The sequence below is a fragment of the Copadichromis virginalis genome, linkage group LG15, assembly GCF_057382275.1.
Source record: "Copadichromis virginalis isolate Kocher_CV1m ecotype Utaka linkage group LG15, C_Virginalis_male_GT1.1, whole genome shotgun sequence".
Lineage (NCBI taxonomy): Eukaryota > Metazoa > Chordata > Actinopteri > Cichliformes > Cichlidae > Copadichromis > Copadichromis virginalis.
In genome coordinates, this window is record NC_140632.1 from 26,573,915 (window position 1) to 26,587,209 (window position 13,295).

Genomic DNA, 13,295 nt, shown 5'->3' on the forward strand with positions numbered 1-13,295 from the left:
AGGGCTAACACACAGGGACAGACAACCATTCGCACTCACATTCACACCTAGTGACAATTTGGATTATCCAATTAACCTATCCCCACAAGCTGCATGTCTTTGGACAGTGGGAGGAAGCCGGAGTACCCGGAGAGAACCCACGCAAACACGGGGAGAACATGCAAACTCCACACAGAAAGACCCCGGCCTGATGGTGGAATTGAACTCAGGACCTTCTTGCTGTGCGGCAACAGTGCTAACCACCGTGCCACCGTGCTGCCCACGACTTGATATTAATTGGATTTATTAAAGTGGGCTCAAAACAGTGTTATTCAGGAATCAGGCTGGTTGGTAAAACAAGTAGCGCTGTGTATCGATTCAAAATTGAAACAGAAGATGGCAGCACTGTATGTGCAAGGATGCCAGCTGCCGTTAAACCCCGAAGAAGAAGAAGAAGCTGTATCCCAGAATTCATAGCGCGGCCTAGCTCAGTTTCCAAAAATGAGCTAGTTAGTTTTAAAATTTCTCTTATTACTCTTTCTAGGTCACAAAATAAACGTTTGACATATTTTCAGGCGAGAATGTAGCCGTGTAAACTTCAAATATCTGGACAGTTTATCAAGACACCACATATTTTCAAAAGCGCTCCGACGTTTTCGGAGACGTCTGTTACCCACTAGCTCGATAGCTAGCCGGGGTTTAACGCTCACTAGAGCCGTGAGCTCCCCCGCTGACCCCAGTAGGCACTCCCATACTCCGTGACGCGCCAGGGAAAGGGGGCCCAGGCCCATCCAGACCGGGGCCCAGTGCAGTAGCGCCCCCCGGCCCCACAGAGCCCGGGACTGTCCACCCAACCCCACCACAGAGAAAACTGCACCCACCCCATCATCCACTCATCTTCCAGACTACATAAGACAGTAAACGCCCAGGCTGAGATCTTCCTCCACCTCTCCTGTATCTCCCCCTCCTGCAGAGAGAGTTCCTGAAGAGAGGAAAGCTCCTGCAAGATGTGACCATCTCCCCCACCAGTTGAAGAGCCCCCCAGGCGGCTCGACGCACCGGCGGCACCCTGCTCCAGGGCTGGGCCCCCATGCACCCACCCGCCCACAACCCCGGCAACACACCAACCAGGACCCAAGCCCCCAAGGCCCGGCCCGGGCCCCAGCCCAGAGACGGAGCACCCCCAGAACCCCACGCCCATCCCGGACCCACCCAGGGCCAGCCAGGCTACCAGGTCAGTAACCCACGTCCGTCAGCACAGACCCTCCCCTAGCCCCGCTGCACGCAGCCGCGAGGAAACAGTCACCTGAGAGCCAAAAGAGCCCCCAACCGGACATGACCGCTACCCCGGGTTGAGCCCCCCAAGGAAGATGCCTCCGGTGAACCCCCCGACGCCCTAAGCCTGTCCCTACCCCCACACCAATCACAACAGTGAAGGCGGGACCAAACTATGACCCCCCACCCCCACTAGGTGATGGAGCTGATAAAAGGAGCCCAGAGCAATTGATCTGATGTGGTGGCAGAGGCTGTGTCAAGACTAATGTAATCTAATAGATAATTTCTATATAATCTAATAATGGATTGGATTTATATAGCGCTTTTCAAGGCACCCAAAGCGCTTTACAATACCACTATTCATTCACTCTCACATTCACACACTGGTGGATAAATAAATGGTAGGTCTGAAATCTCTAGATCCTTGCATAGTGCCTGTTCGACATCTAGCCAGGGCTTATCTAAGAAGGTATGTTTTAACCATTCTGAGATGAACTGAAGCCTGTTGGCTAAGAAGTATTGGTGAAAATTAGGCAGATCTAATCCTCCTCTATCCTTGGTTCTTTGTAGCGTTTTTAAGCTTATACGCGGGGGTTTATCTTTCCAAAGGAATTTGGAAATATATGAATCCAGAGATCTGAACCAATCTTGTGATGGTTTGTTAGGGATCATCGAAAATAAGTAATTTATTTTTGGCAAGATCATCATTTTTATAGTGGCGACCCTTCCCATGAGTGATATGGGTAAAGATTTCCATCTAGTCAGATCGCCTTCTACTTTCTTTAGAAGTGGGATGTGGTTTAATTTAGTTAAGTCTGAAAGCTTAGGAGAGACATTAATACCTAAATATTTAATATTTCCAGATTGCAGTGGGGCAGAGGAAGAATTATGGAAGGAGCAGTTAATGGGGAGAACTGTAGATTTTGGCCAGTTAATTGAATAATCTGAAACTCTTGAAAACCAGTTTATTAAAGTAGTTACCTCAGAGAGGTTGGTTTGTGTGTTTTGCAGAAAAAGCAACACATCATCCGCATAGAGACTGATTTTATGTTCTATGTTCTTACATTTTATGCCCTTAATTGTTGTAGCCTGTCTAAATGCTGCTGCTAGAGGTTCGATAAAAATTGCAAAAAGTGAAGGGGAGAGTGGGCATCCCTGTCTGGTGCCCCTCAGGAGACAGAAGCTGGAGGATGTCTGGTCATTTGTTCTGATACGAGCTGTTGGGGAATTGTATAATATTCTTATCCAGTTTATGAAAGAGTTTCCAAAACCAAATTTGTGTAAAGTTGCGAATAAAAATTTCCAGTTAACTCTGTCAAATGCTTTTTCTGCATCTAGAGATAATATTATGGTTTCGATGTTTTTATCGTATGAGTAGTCTATTAAATTAAGTAATCTACGAGTGTTTGTTGAGGAGTGCCAACCTTTTATGAAACCAGTTTGGTCAGGATGAATTAAGAGGGGGGTCATTTTCTCTAATCTCTTTGAAAGAGCTTTGCAGATTATTTTAAGGTCTACATTTAAAAGAGAAATTGGACGATAGCTTGAGGGAAATAAAGGGTCTTTGCCTGGTTTTAGCAGGAGACTAATGTTGGCAGAATTCATATTTGGTGGTAGTCTGCCATTTTCCTCGATTTCCTGCAACATGCCGTGGAATACTGGTGCCAAAATTGTCCAGAATTCTTTGTAGAATTCTGCAGGGAAGCCGTCTAGACCTGGAGCCTTATTATTGGGCATACTTATCAGGGCTTCCTGGAGTTCACTTGGCGTCAGTGGCGAATCCAGTTCCATTGCTTGACTGTCTAGTAATTTTAGAAGAGTTACGTTGTCAAGAAACAGATCAATTTCATTTTTAGATGGGTTTATTTGTGGTGAGTATAAAGTTTCATAGAAATCCCTAAAAATGTTGTTTATTATTCCAGGATCATATGTTGTGTTCCCCGATAAATCTTTAGCAGCACATATAGTTGTTTTTTCTTTATTTATTTTTAGCTGGTTAGCTAGAAATCGACCTGATTTGTTACTGTGTTCAAAATTCTGCAAGCGTAGTCTTTGTATAAGGAATTGTGTTTTTTTTATTAATAATTTCATTTAATTCTAGTTTTGCATATTTTGTTCAATGTTTCCTGATCTTGGTTGCACGCGTAGGCTTCTTCTAGTGATTTGATGTTTTTTTCTAATTCCTGAATATTTTTGTTTTCTTCTTTCTTTTTGTGTGATGAGAAAGAAATTATTTTACCTCTCATCACAGCTTTCCCTGCTTCCCATAGAACAGAAGCAGATATTCCGGGAGTGTCATTAAAGTCTAAATATGACGTCCATTCCTTTTTAAAATATTTAATAAAGTCTTCCTCTTTAAGCAAATCTCCAGCTTTTACTTGGCGTAGTGTTATTCTTGTGCATTAGTGTTAAAGATACAGGAGCATGATCGCTGACAGCTATAGGATGAATCTCAGTGTCTGAAATGTCACACAGCAGTGAGCTGCTGACCAAAAAATAATCCAGACGAGAGTAGGAGTGATGAACATGCGAGAAAAAAGTATATTCCTTACTGGTGGGGTGAAGAGAGCGCCATGCATCGCAAAGACCAAAGTCGCTCATATACTGTTTGATTATATTTGTGGATTGCCAATTGCGCTGAGTTCCTGTTGTGTTGAGCCTATCCATGTCTTCATTTAGTCCAAGGTTGAGGTCACCGCCAAGAATGAGTGTGCAATCAAGGTGTTCAGAGAGTGCACTAAAAAATCCGTGGAAGAATGAGGGTTCATCAACATTTGGACCGTATATACTTACAATACATAGTTTTTTGTTCAATATTGATAGTTTAATAATTAGAAATCTACCCTCTGGATCTATAACTGTATCGAGTACTGTAAAATTAACATTTTTATGTATTAAAATTGCTACTCCCCGTTGTCTAGAATTATAACAGGCTGCAAACACGTTAGGAGACTCAGGTGTTTTAAGTTCGTTTAAACCTGTGACAGGTTTATGAGTTTCTTGTAATAAAACAACATCTGCCTGTAGTTTTTTAAGCTGGTTAAATATCTTTAACCTCTTTCCTCTGGTGCCAGCTCCATTTACATTCCATGTGACAAACCTCAGCATGCCCATAATTGTGTGTGTATGTCTAATGATGTACGCTGGGTGTTTCGTTTAGACAGGTGGAGAGAATGTGGAAACATCCCTTGTTTGTAAATAGAAAGAGAAAAAGAAGTGTGGTGAGAGGCTCCATAAGTCTGACTATGTGTGTGAATATTCACTAATATGAACAAGCGTGGCTTGCTTATGTGTCCTGCAAGTCTGTGCGTGCTGTGCGGCTGTTGTAAATGTGCTGCCGTTGAGCTGATGTGTTTGCGTGATCGTGGTGTGAAAATATGGAGAAATAGAGGGTGTTGTTTGTAGGTGAGTGGGGAAGTAGGTGACCACAGCAGTGAAAGACAAGAGAAAGAAAGAAACCACATGAACTGTGAGCAACAACAACAAAAAAGAAACGAAACGGAAACATTCCAATTAAAGCAATGACGGAGGGTGACGGTGTTATATCTGCTATGACATCATATTGATATTACTAGGTTAAACCCATGTTAAAGGGGAAAGTGTGAATGAATAAGAAAAGAGTGTAGCGGGTTCTTATCTGGAGTGCAGTCAATATAACCACGGTGTGGTGCCGGGGTCGCGGTAGAGCTGTCCGTCCACGTAGAGCCGGTCCACGGACCACCGCCGTCTTTCACTACTCAGGTGAACATGATATATAAGTCACTTAAATAACTTAAAAATGTTATTGTTTGGCTTTTTTCAGTATTTTATTTATTCCTGAGTAAATCGGTTTGGCTGAGATTAAAGTTATAGTTTTTACACAGCTGAATAAACGTCAAGCAGACAACTGATTATCAGAAGTGTGAGATGCTGGAGAATATACTCCGGTGTCCTTTTATATTTTAGATAGCAATGAGCAATCTGCAAATTTCTTTAAAATGTAATAAACTATCATCTTGCCTTTATTTTTAGTTAGCACATACCTTAAACACTTAAAGCTATAAGCTAATGATCGTTATGTAAGAGCAGATACTGCTGGTGCAATAAGCTGTACATTTTACGTCCAATGGATGCATGATCTGGCAGCCCTAGTCAGCATAATCTTATTGATGAAATTCAATGACACAAATCTGGGTGAGTAAAAGTTCACCGGGCAATATTGTATAACCCTTTCAGACCTCAGCCGGGCTGTCTGGACATTTCTTTTCTATAATAGCTTTAAAAAGGGTAAAAATGTTGAACAATCAAAACGATTCTTTGACGTGAATCAATTTGATTCTCATGGGACTCAATTAAGATTCAACTTTTCAAATGTTTTTAACATAACACTAATTGTAAACATTTGTCTTGCAGGTGACTGAGCAATGGAGAAGCTGGATGATGTAACAGTATCTGTCCTTAAAGGTTATATTTGATAATATATTTGTGTGTGTGTGTGTGTGTGTGTGTATATATATTAAAAAAACAGTTATGTTTGTGCAGTTATGTGCTTGCACAGTTTAACTGGTGTTTGTCTTTTTGTTAGCTGCAAGCATTGACGAGCGCATGCTTTTAACATTGACCCGTGATGATCTGAGGGACCTTTTTTCTGGGCCTGAGCACTTTCTCAGAAGAAAACATGTGTGGTCAATAATTCATCCTGAGGTATTATGTAAAAAATATTTAGTTCAACTAATCTCCAGAAAGTATGCTTTTATTTTAGCAGTACTTGACATTTTTATTTTCTCACCCTAAACCAGGAAGACCATCCGCTACCACAGAAACCTGAAACAACTTCTTCACCCAGGGTAGTTGCAACAGGCCCTCCAACTGCTGATGCTAATGTAAGCCAGCTGAAAACCTTGCAGCTCCCCAGTCCTCCGGAATATGTTCTGTACACCGACAGTGAGTTGGAGCAATGCCGAAAGAGTTACCTGGAGTTGGCCTGCTCCGGCAGGGAACAGGCATGCGTCATGTCAAAAGAACTGAGATGCAGATTGGTGAGAAATACAATCAGAAGTATGGTGTCCCTTTTGAGAGCAAGCCAAGGCCAAATGGAGCGATACCCCTCTAAGACCGAAATCACTGCAATGGCTAAAAAAGTTGTGGAATATTATCCTATGCTGCAGGATAATGATGCAAGCGTAAAACACGTAAGTTCTTGTATTTGTGTCTCATATATAAATCATTTTGTTTTGTTCAGGGGGCATGATATATATGTATTTTCACCAGGAGAGCATTAATGCCAAGTTACAAAAAAGGCTGCAAAATATGAAAACCCCAGTAAAAAGGCAAGGACCAACACCGGAGAGGGGACGGCCCAAGAGAAGGCTCACTGACCTCTACCCAAGGGATGAAGAAGCTGATGATGAAGATGCTGATCGCAGTTCTTCCAGTGGTGCATCTACTCTGTTATCACCTGTCAGAAATTCTGACAATGCCTCCACTTCATGTGAGTACTAGTAATTTTGTAAAATGGTTATCAACACACAGCCAGTAGTAGCTTCCAAAAAATGATGGCGGCGCATGCACACGCAGCGGCTTCTCTCTCTCCCAAACAAACTACTTTTTCGTGTTTTTCGTCCTGTAAGTTGCAGTGTTTTTGTAAGACTTTGTCGCGTCTATCTGTGTGCAAGCGAGGATATGCCCGAACACTTCTTCTCGACATCGGCAGAAACAAACTTTTTAAGTTAAACTCTGTGGACACCGAGAAGCTGAAAGATCTGGGTCTGCTCCGAAGGCCTACTAAATCACCGACCCCCACTCCCGCACTTCGCCCACAATGGATGCGCCTCAAGCGGTGTGAGAGGAAGCAGAAGAGGGGTAAGCGCGGTGGCATCCGAGCTAGGCTAGCGGCTAGCCCACACAAACCCGCCATCCCCTCTATCGTTCTGGCCAACGTACGCTCGCTAGAAAATAAACTGGACGACATCCGACTGCTACGTTCATCTCAAAGGAATGTAAAGGACTGCTGTGCTTTTGTGTTCACGGAAACATGGCTCAGCGACAGTGTCCCGGACCGCGCCATTCAGCTCGACCAGCTAACATGCTACCGTGCTGACAGAGTCATCGTCGCGGGAGGTAAGACCCGCGGGGGAGGACTTTGTGTTTACATCAATGATGCCTGGTGTCGCGATGCTGTTGCGGTCTGCAAACACTGCTCACCAGTGCTGGAGTTAATGGTCATTAAGTGCCGGCCATTCTATCTAACGAGGGAATATACAGCCATACTACTGTGCGCTGTGTACATCCCTCCCTCCTCCAATGTCAACAACAGGAATGAGGCACTGAATGAACTGTACCAGCACATCAGTGAGCAGCAGACAGCCCATCCTGATGCTTTTCTCATCCTGGCTGGGGATTTCAATCATGCAGACTTAAAGTGCGTGTTTCCAAAAATACAACAACACATTGACTTTCCAACAAGGGGAAATAACACACTGGACTTTGTTTACACCACCCAGAGAGGAGCTTACAAAGCTTTTCCCCTCCCCCACCTCGGCGCCTCAGACCATATCACTGTCATGCTAATGCCTGCCTACAGACCGCTCGTTAAAGTCACCAAACCGGTTCGTAAGCAGATAAAAGTGTGGCCAGAAGGGTCTTCAGAGGCTTTACAGGACTGCTTCAACACCACAGACTGGAACATGTTTAAGCAGGCTGCCACCTATAACAACACCACTGACCTCCAGGAGTACGCAGAGACTGTTACTGCCTACATCAACAAGTGTATTGAGGATGTAACAGTCACGAAAACCATAACTGTCCGGGCCAATCAAAAACCATGGATGACAGGAGAGGTCTACAGGCTGCTGAAAGCTCGGAATGTTGCCTTCAGAGATGGAGACGAGGCAAGCCTGAGGACAGCTAGGGCCAACCTTTCCCGTGGCATCAGAGAGGCTAAGAGACAGTACTCCAGGAAAATATCTCATCACTTCAAAGACAGCAGAGACTCACGGAGCCTGTGGCGGGGCATTCAGACCATCACAGATTACAAGCCCCCACCACAGACCTGTGATAGCACTATCCCCCTGCTGAACAAGCTGAACACTTTCTTTGCTCGCTTTGAAGTCCAAAACAGCACCACTGCACAGAAGACCCCACCCCCTCCTGGTGACCAGGTGATGACTCTGTCCCCGGACAGCGTGAGGAGATCCCTCAGCAGGATCAATGCACGTAAAGCTCCGGGTCCTGACAACATTCCTGGTCGTGTACTGAGAGACTGTGCAGTGGAACTCACTGATGTCTTCACAGACATCTTCAACATATCACTCATCCAGGCTGTCGTCCCCACATGTTTTAAAGCCACCACAATCATTCCGGTTCCAAAAAAGTCATCTCCCTCCTGCTTTAATGACTACCGTCCTGTTGCACTTACTCCCATCCTGATGAAGTGCTTCGAACGACTAGTCATGCAACACATCAAGACTGTCCTGCCCCCCTCCCTGGATCCCTTCCAGTTTGCGTATCGGCCCAACCGCTCAACCGATGATGCCATCTCCACTGCACTCCACTCAGCACTCACACACCTGGACAAAAAAGACTCATATGTTCGAATGCTGTTCATAGATTTCAGTTCAGCATTCAACACTATAATCCCCCAACAGCTCACTCAAAAACTGGTCCAGCTGGGGCTCAACACCTCACTGTGCAACTGGCTGTTGGATTTCCTCACCGGAAGACCTCAAACAGTACGGGTCGGCAGTAACACATCCAGCACCATCATTTTAAACACGGGGGCCCCGCAGGGATGTGTGCTGAGCCCCCTCCTCTTCACTCTGCTGACCCATGACTGCACTCCATCATACAGCTCCAACCTCTTCATCAAGTTTGCGGACGACACAACGGTGGTGGGTCTCATTAGCAACAGGGATGAGACCGACTACAGAAGCGAGGTGAGACGCCTGGCCACGTGGTGTGCTGACAACAATCTCTCTCTGAATGTGGAGAAGACAAAGGAGATTGTTGTGAACTTCAGGAGAATGCACACCCAACATGCTCCTCTGACCATTGACGGAGCGTCTGTGGAGAGAGTGAGCAGCACCAAGTTCTTGGGTGTGCACATCACAGAGGATCTCTCCTGGACGTACAACACCACAGCACTGGCCAAGAAATCACAGCAGCGTCTCTTCTTTCTCCGCAAACTAAGAAGAGCAGGAGCACCAGCCCCCATCATGCACACTTTCTACAGAGGCACCATCGAGAGCATCCTGTCGAGCTGCATCACTGTGTGGTTTGGAGCCTGCAATGCGTCCTGTCATAGAACCCTCCAACGCATAGTGAGAGCTGCAGAGAGGATCATTGGTGTCTCTCTCCTCTCCCTCCAGGACATTTACAGCACCCGTCTCACTAAAAAAGCCCTTTGCATAGCGGCTGATCCCACGCACCCAATGCAAAGCTTCTTCAAGCTGCTGCCGTCGGGGAGGAGACTGCCGAGTCTCCAGGCCAGGACCAGCAGGCTGAAGGACAGCTTCATCCATCAGGCTGTCAGGAAGCTTAACTCCCTCCCGATTCTGCCCCCTCTCCCCTCTCTCCTCCACGGTCTCACTGAACTCTGTCACACACACTCACACACACACACTCTGTGACTCACTCACTGGCCTGCACCAGTTACCAGTCAATTTGTGGAGCATCGGACTGCCATTACCTCATAAGACTTTGTGTTACACTATCTCATACCGTACATTACCAAATCTCCATTTGCACTATTTGCCTATTTGCACTACTCTGCCTGGTTTGCACTCAATGTCATTTACCCTTATATTGTATATTGTATAGCTTTCTTGTTATATGTAAAATTGTATTATATTATTTAATTGTTTTTTACTTTAAAATATTTCACTTGCATTTTTAATCACTCTTATATTTAAATGTTCATTTTCTATTTTATCTAGGGATTGAGAGTAACGAAGTTTCTATTCTCTGTATGTCCTGTACATGTGGCAGAATTGACAATAAAGTTGACTTTGACTTGACTTTGACTTTGACTAATGTTTTGTGGAAGTCTACTTCAGTAACAATGAAAAACCAAAATGCTCTTGTACTTCTCTCTATCTTAGCTGACAAGGATAGTCGGCAAATACAAGCAAGACATTACAAGACATTACAAGAAATGTGTAAGAAGGCAAAACCAAACCAAGAATATGTGTCCCAGCTATTAGACCTCGAGTTTGAAGCCAGAAGATCCTTCATTGACTCAGACACCATGAAAGAGGAGAACAGAGCTTGCCTCATCTTGGATGCATATCCATGCTTTAAAGAATTGCATCATGTAAGTTTTTGGAAGAGTTAATAAATAATCACTTTAATTTCAAATATATTTGGTGTGGTAGTAAAGTTATTTTGATTTTATTTGTCTACTTATTTTTTTAAACCTATTGTAGGCGTTGGGTGAGCTTCGCAGAATTTTGGATCCCCACAACAACAAGTTCATCAGTCAAGTAAAACTGAGATGGGAAGAATTCTGCTCCAGGGTAGAGTTCTACGGTGTGTCAAAGAAGGCAATGAATCCACCAATGACCATGGACAAAAGTAAGTTTTACCATTTGAATACAAAGTTCTCATCCTTTAAAATTTATGTTTATGAAGGTTTGTTTCTGCTTTGTCCAGCTGAAGCCCACCTTGCACTGATGAAGGCTCTTCCAACCCTCTTTCCCACACCTGCCCATCCACCAAAAAAGATGGGGAATGCTTCTGAAGCATTTCTACATGTCCTGAAGGTAAGTTTTATAAAATTTGCTTATAAAGATCTACAGAAAATTTGGCAAACAAAATATTTCGGTCAAACATGACTCAAAAATGCTTTTTCAGTTTCAGCCGAAAGACTTAAATCTATAATTTATTGTTTTCATTAATTTATAACGTATTTAATGTACACGAGTGTGGTCACATAAGAAGTCGCTTGATAAACCATAAGTCAAAACTACTATAAAATGTGTGTAACTAACAAAGAACAAGATAATGACATCTCCAACGTTATGACCAATTCCCAGCAAAAAAACATACAATTAACATAAGATGTTGACTGTCATGTCTTTTGTGTCTTGCAGCCTACAGAAGATCCAGATGCTGTCCTCCAGAAACGAAGCTTGTCATGTCCAGTAGTGATGTTCGATGGCTGCAAGTGTGTCATTGCTGTTGGTAATTTACCAGTTACAACATTTGACAAAGAAAAAATTGGTGAGGCTATGATATATGTGATGGCATACTTTTATGCACTCCATCTGACTTACCCCAAATGCGTGGCAACCCTGCTGTCTGTCATTCAGACAGAAGTTCTCCAGGATGCCATTCATGAGCATGACACTACATCATCTTACAGAAAAGCCCTGGCAGAATGGCATGCATTTATTGGAAAGTAGTGTGTAAATTTCAGATAAGATTAGGAGAGGGCACTTCTGTTTTGTTTTTGTTTGTTTTTTCAATCTGGGTCTTATTTCTAAACTGGAAAATGTTCATTTACTCACCCAGACAAGTTTTGTGGTATTTGGTGTCATTCGGAAGAAATTTGAATCTTTGTGGTCTTCCTATGTCACTCGTCAATTTTAATGGGGCAATGGCGAAACCTCTAAGGCTGTTGAAATGTTGAAACCACTTAAACAAACTCATAATGTTGGACCTGTACTGTTCAATTGTATCTTTATTATCTGCAGGTTATTGTTAAAGTGGACAAATAAAGATGGACACTTTTACTCTGTTTCAGTTTTGTTTTGTCCTTAATCAGCAATATAATCTTAAAGTAGTGTTTAGCTAAATTTAAAAAGAAGAAATTTCTTAAAAATGATTTAATGTACTAGTTTTTAGATTATTTGCCTTGATTTGTTTGTTAGAATAAGTGTTTTATGCCTATTTTCAGATTTAATTTCTTCAACATTTTACTTAGAACAAGTGGTTAAAGCTTATTTTAGGTTTCAAGCCATGATTGGTTGCCTGGAATAAGTGTAAAAGACTTATTTTTAGCTTTATTATCTTTATTTGTGGCCTACAATCAGTGGTTAAAGCTTATTTTAAGTTTCAATTGTTCTAATTTGTTGCCTGTAATAAGTGTAAAAGACTTATTTTTAGCTTTATTATCTTATTTGTGGCCTACAATAAATGGTTAAAGCTTATTTTAAGTTTCAATGTTCTGATTTGTTCCCTGGAATGAGTGTAAAATACTTATTTTTTAGCTTTATTTAAATCTAGATATTGTTCTTATTTCAAGAAATCTTATTAAGAAAAAAACACTTACCCCATGGGCAGATAATTTCACTTGTTTTATTTATTTATTTTTTCATCATTGTTTTTATTGCAGATTTTCCTTTAACACGACAGTGTCTCGACAGTAGACACAGAACAACAAAACAGTACAAACACAAAACGTACACAACAGCTCTTAAATAAGGCATAATACAAGATACAAAATACAAAATATAACATACAAGAGGTGGTGAGTCAGTCTTACAGCGCCCGGGTGGTGATCACGTGTGTAGTAGTCCTTTGAATAAGATAGCGGAAAGGTCCGGTCCAATATAGTCCAAAAAGGGGTGCCACATCCCATAGAACTGACCCACACTGTGGTGTATAACGTGTGTGAGGTATTCCAGAGGAATCAGTTCAAAAACTATTTTGCGCCAGCCACAGACAGTGGGAGTCCTATCGTTGATCCATTGTAAGAGGATATTTTTCCTGGCTGCAAATGTTAGAGTGTTATACAATCTTTTGTTGGCCGCCGCTTTTAGGCGGTCACTTGGAAGACCTAGAATCAGGGACAAAGGGTCCATCTCTATATCAATGTGGAAGATTTTCCCCAGTTCACCTGTAATGTCAGCCCAGTATTCTTGAAGCTTATAACAGGACCAAAAACAGTGAGTTAAAGTCCCTACATCAGTTTTGCACTTAAGACACACAGGGGAAAGAGAGCGGCTGAAGAGGTGTCTGCGGTGAGGGGATACGTGTAATCTGTGTAAAATCTTAAATTGGATTGCTCTTGTCCGAGTACAAATTGAAATCCTTTTTGCGAGAGACCAAACGGTATCCCACTT

General features: G+C 42.8%; 1 protein-coding gene across 1 annotated transcript; it reads left to right on the plus strand.

The window, feature by feature from the left end:
• Positions 1 to 5,097: 5,097 nt before the first annotated feature.
• Positions 5,098 to 11,968, plus strand: LOC146692595 (uncharacterized). The gene is made up of 8 exons (XM_085432700.1): positions 5,098 to 5,697; positions 5,819 to 5,937; positions 6,033 to 6,425; positions 6,505 to 6,724; positions 10,332 to 10,543; positions 10,656 to 10,803; positions 10,882 to 10,991; positions 11,322 to 11,968. The coding sequence occupies exons 1-8, from the start codon at positions 5,658 to 5,660 to the stop codon at positions 11,631 to 11,633; spliced, it is 1,554 nt and encodes a 517-aa protein (XP_085288826.1). The 5' UTR covers positions 5,098 to 5,657; the 3' UTR covers positions 11,634 to 11,968.
• The last annotated feature ends 1,327 nt before the right edge of the window (positions 11,969 to 13,295 follow it).

What these genes read in the sequence shown, in the direction of transcription:
- LOC146692595 (XM_085432700.1), top strand. Translation starts at nt 5,658, where the DNA reads ATGGAGAAGCTGGATGATGTAACAGTATCTGTCCTTAAAG. An exon ending in TGACAATGCCTCCACTTCAT is followed by an intron (nt 6,725 to 10,331) that starts GTGAGTACTAGT and finishes TCTCTATCTTAG; the next exon opens with CTGACAAGGATAGTCGGCAA. An exon ending in ACCAATGACCATGGACAAAA is followed by an intron (nt 10,804 to 10,881) that starts GTAAGTTTTACC and finishes TGCTTTGTCCAG; the next exon opens with CTGAAGCCCACCTTGCACTG.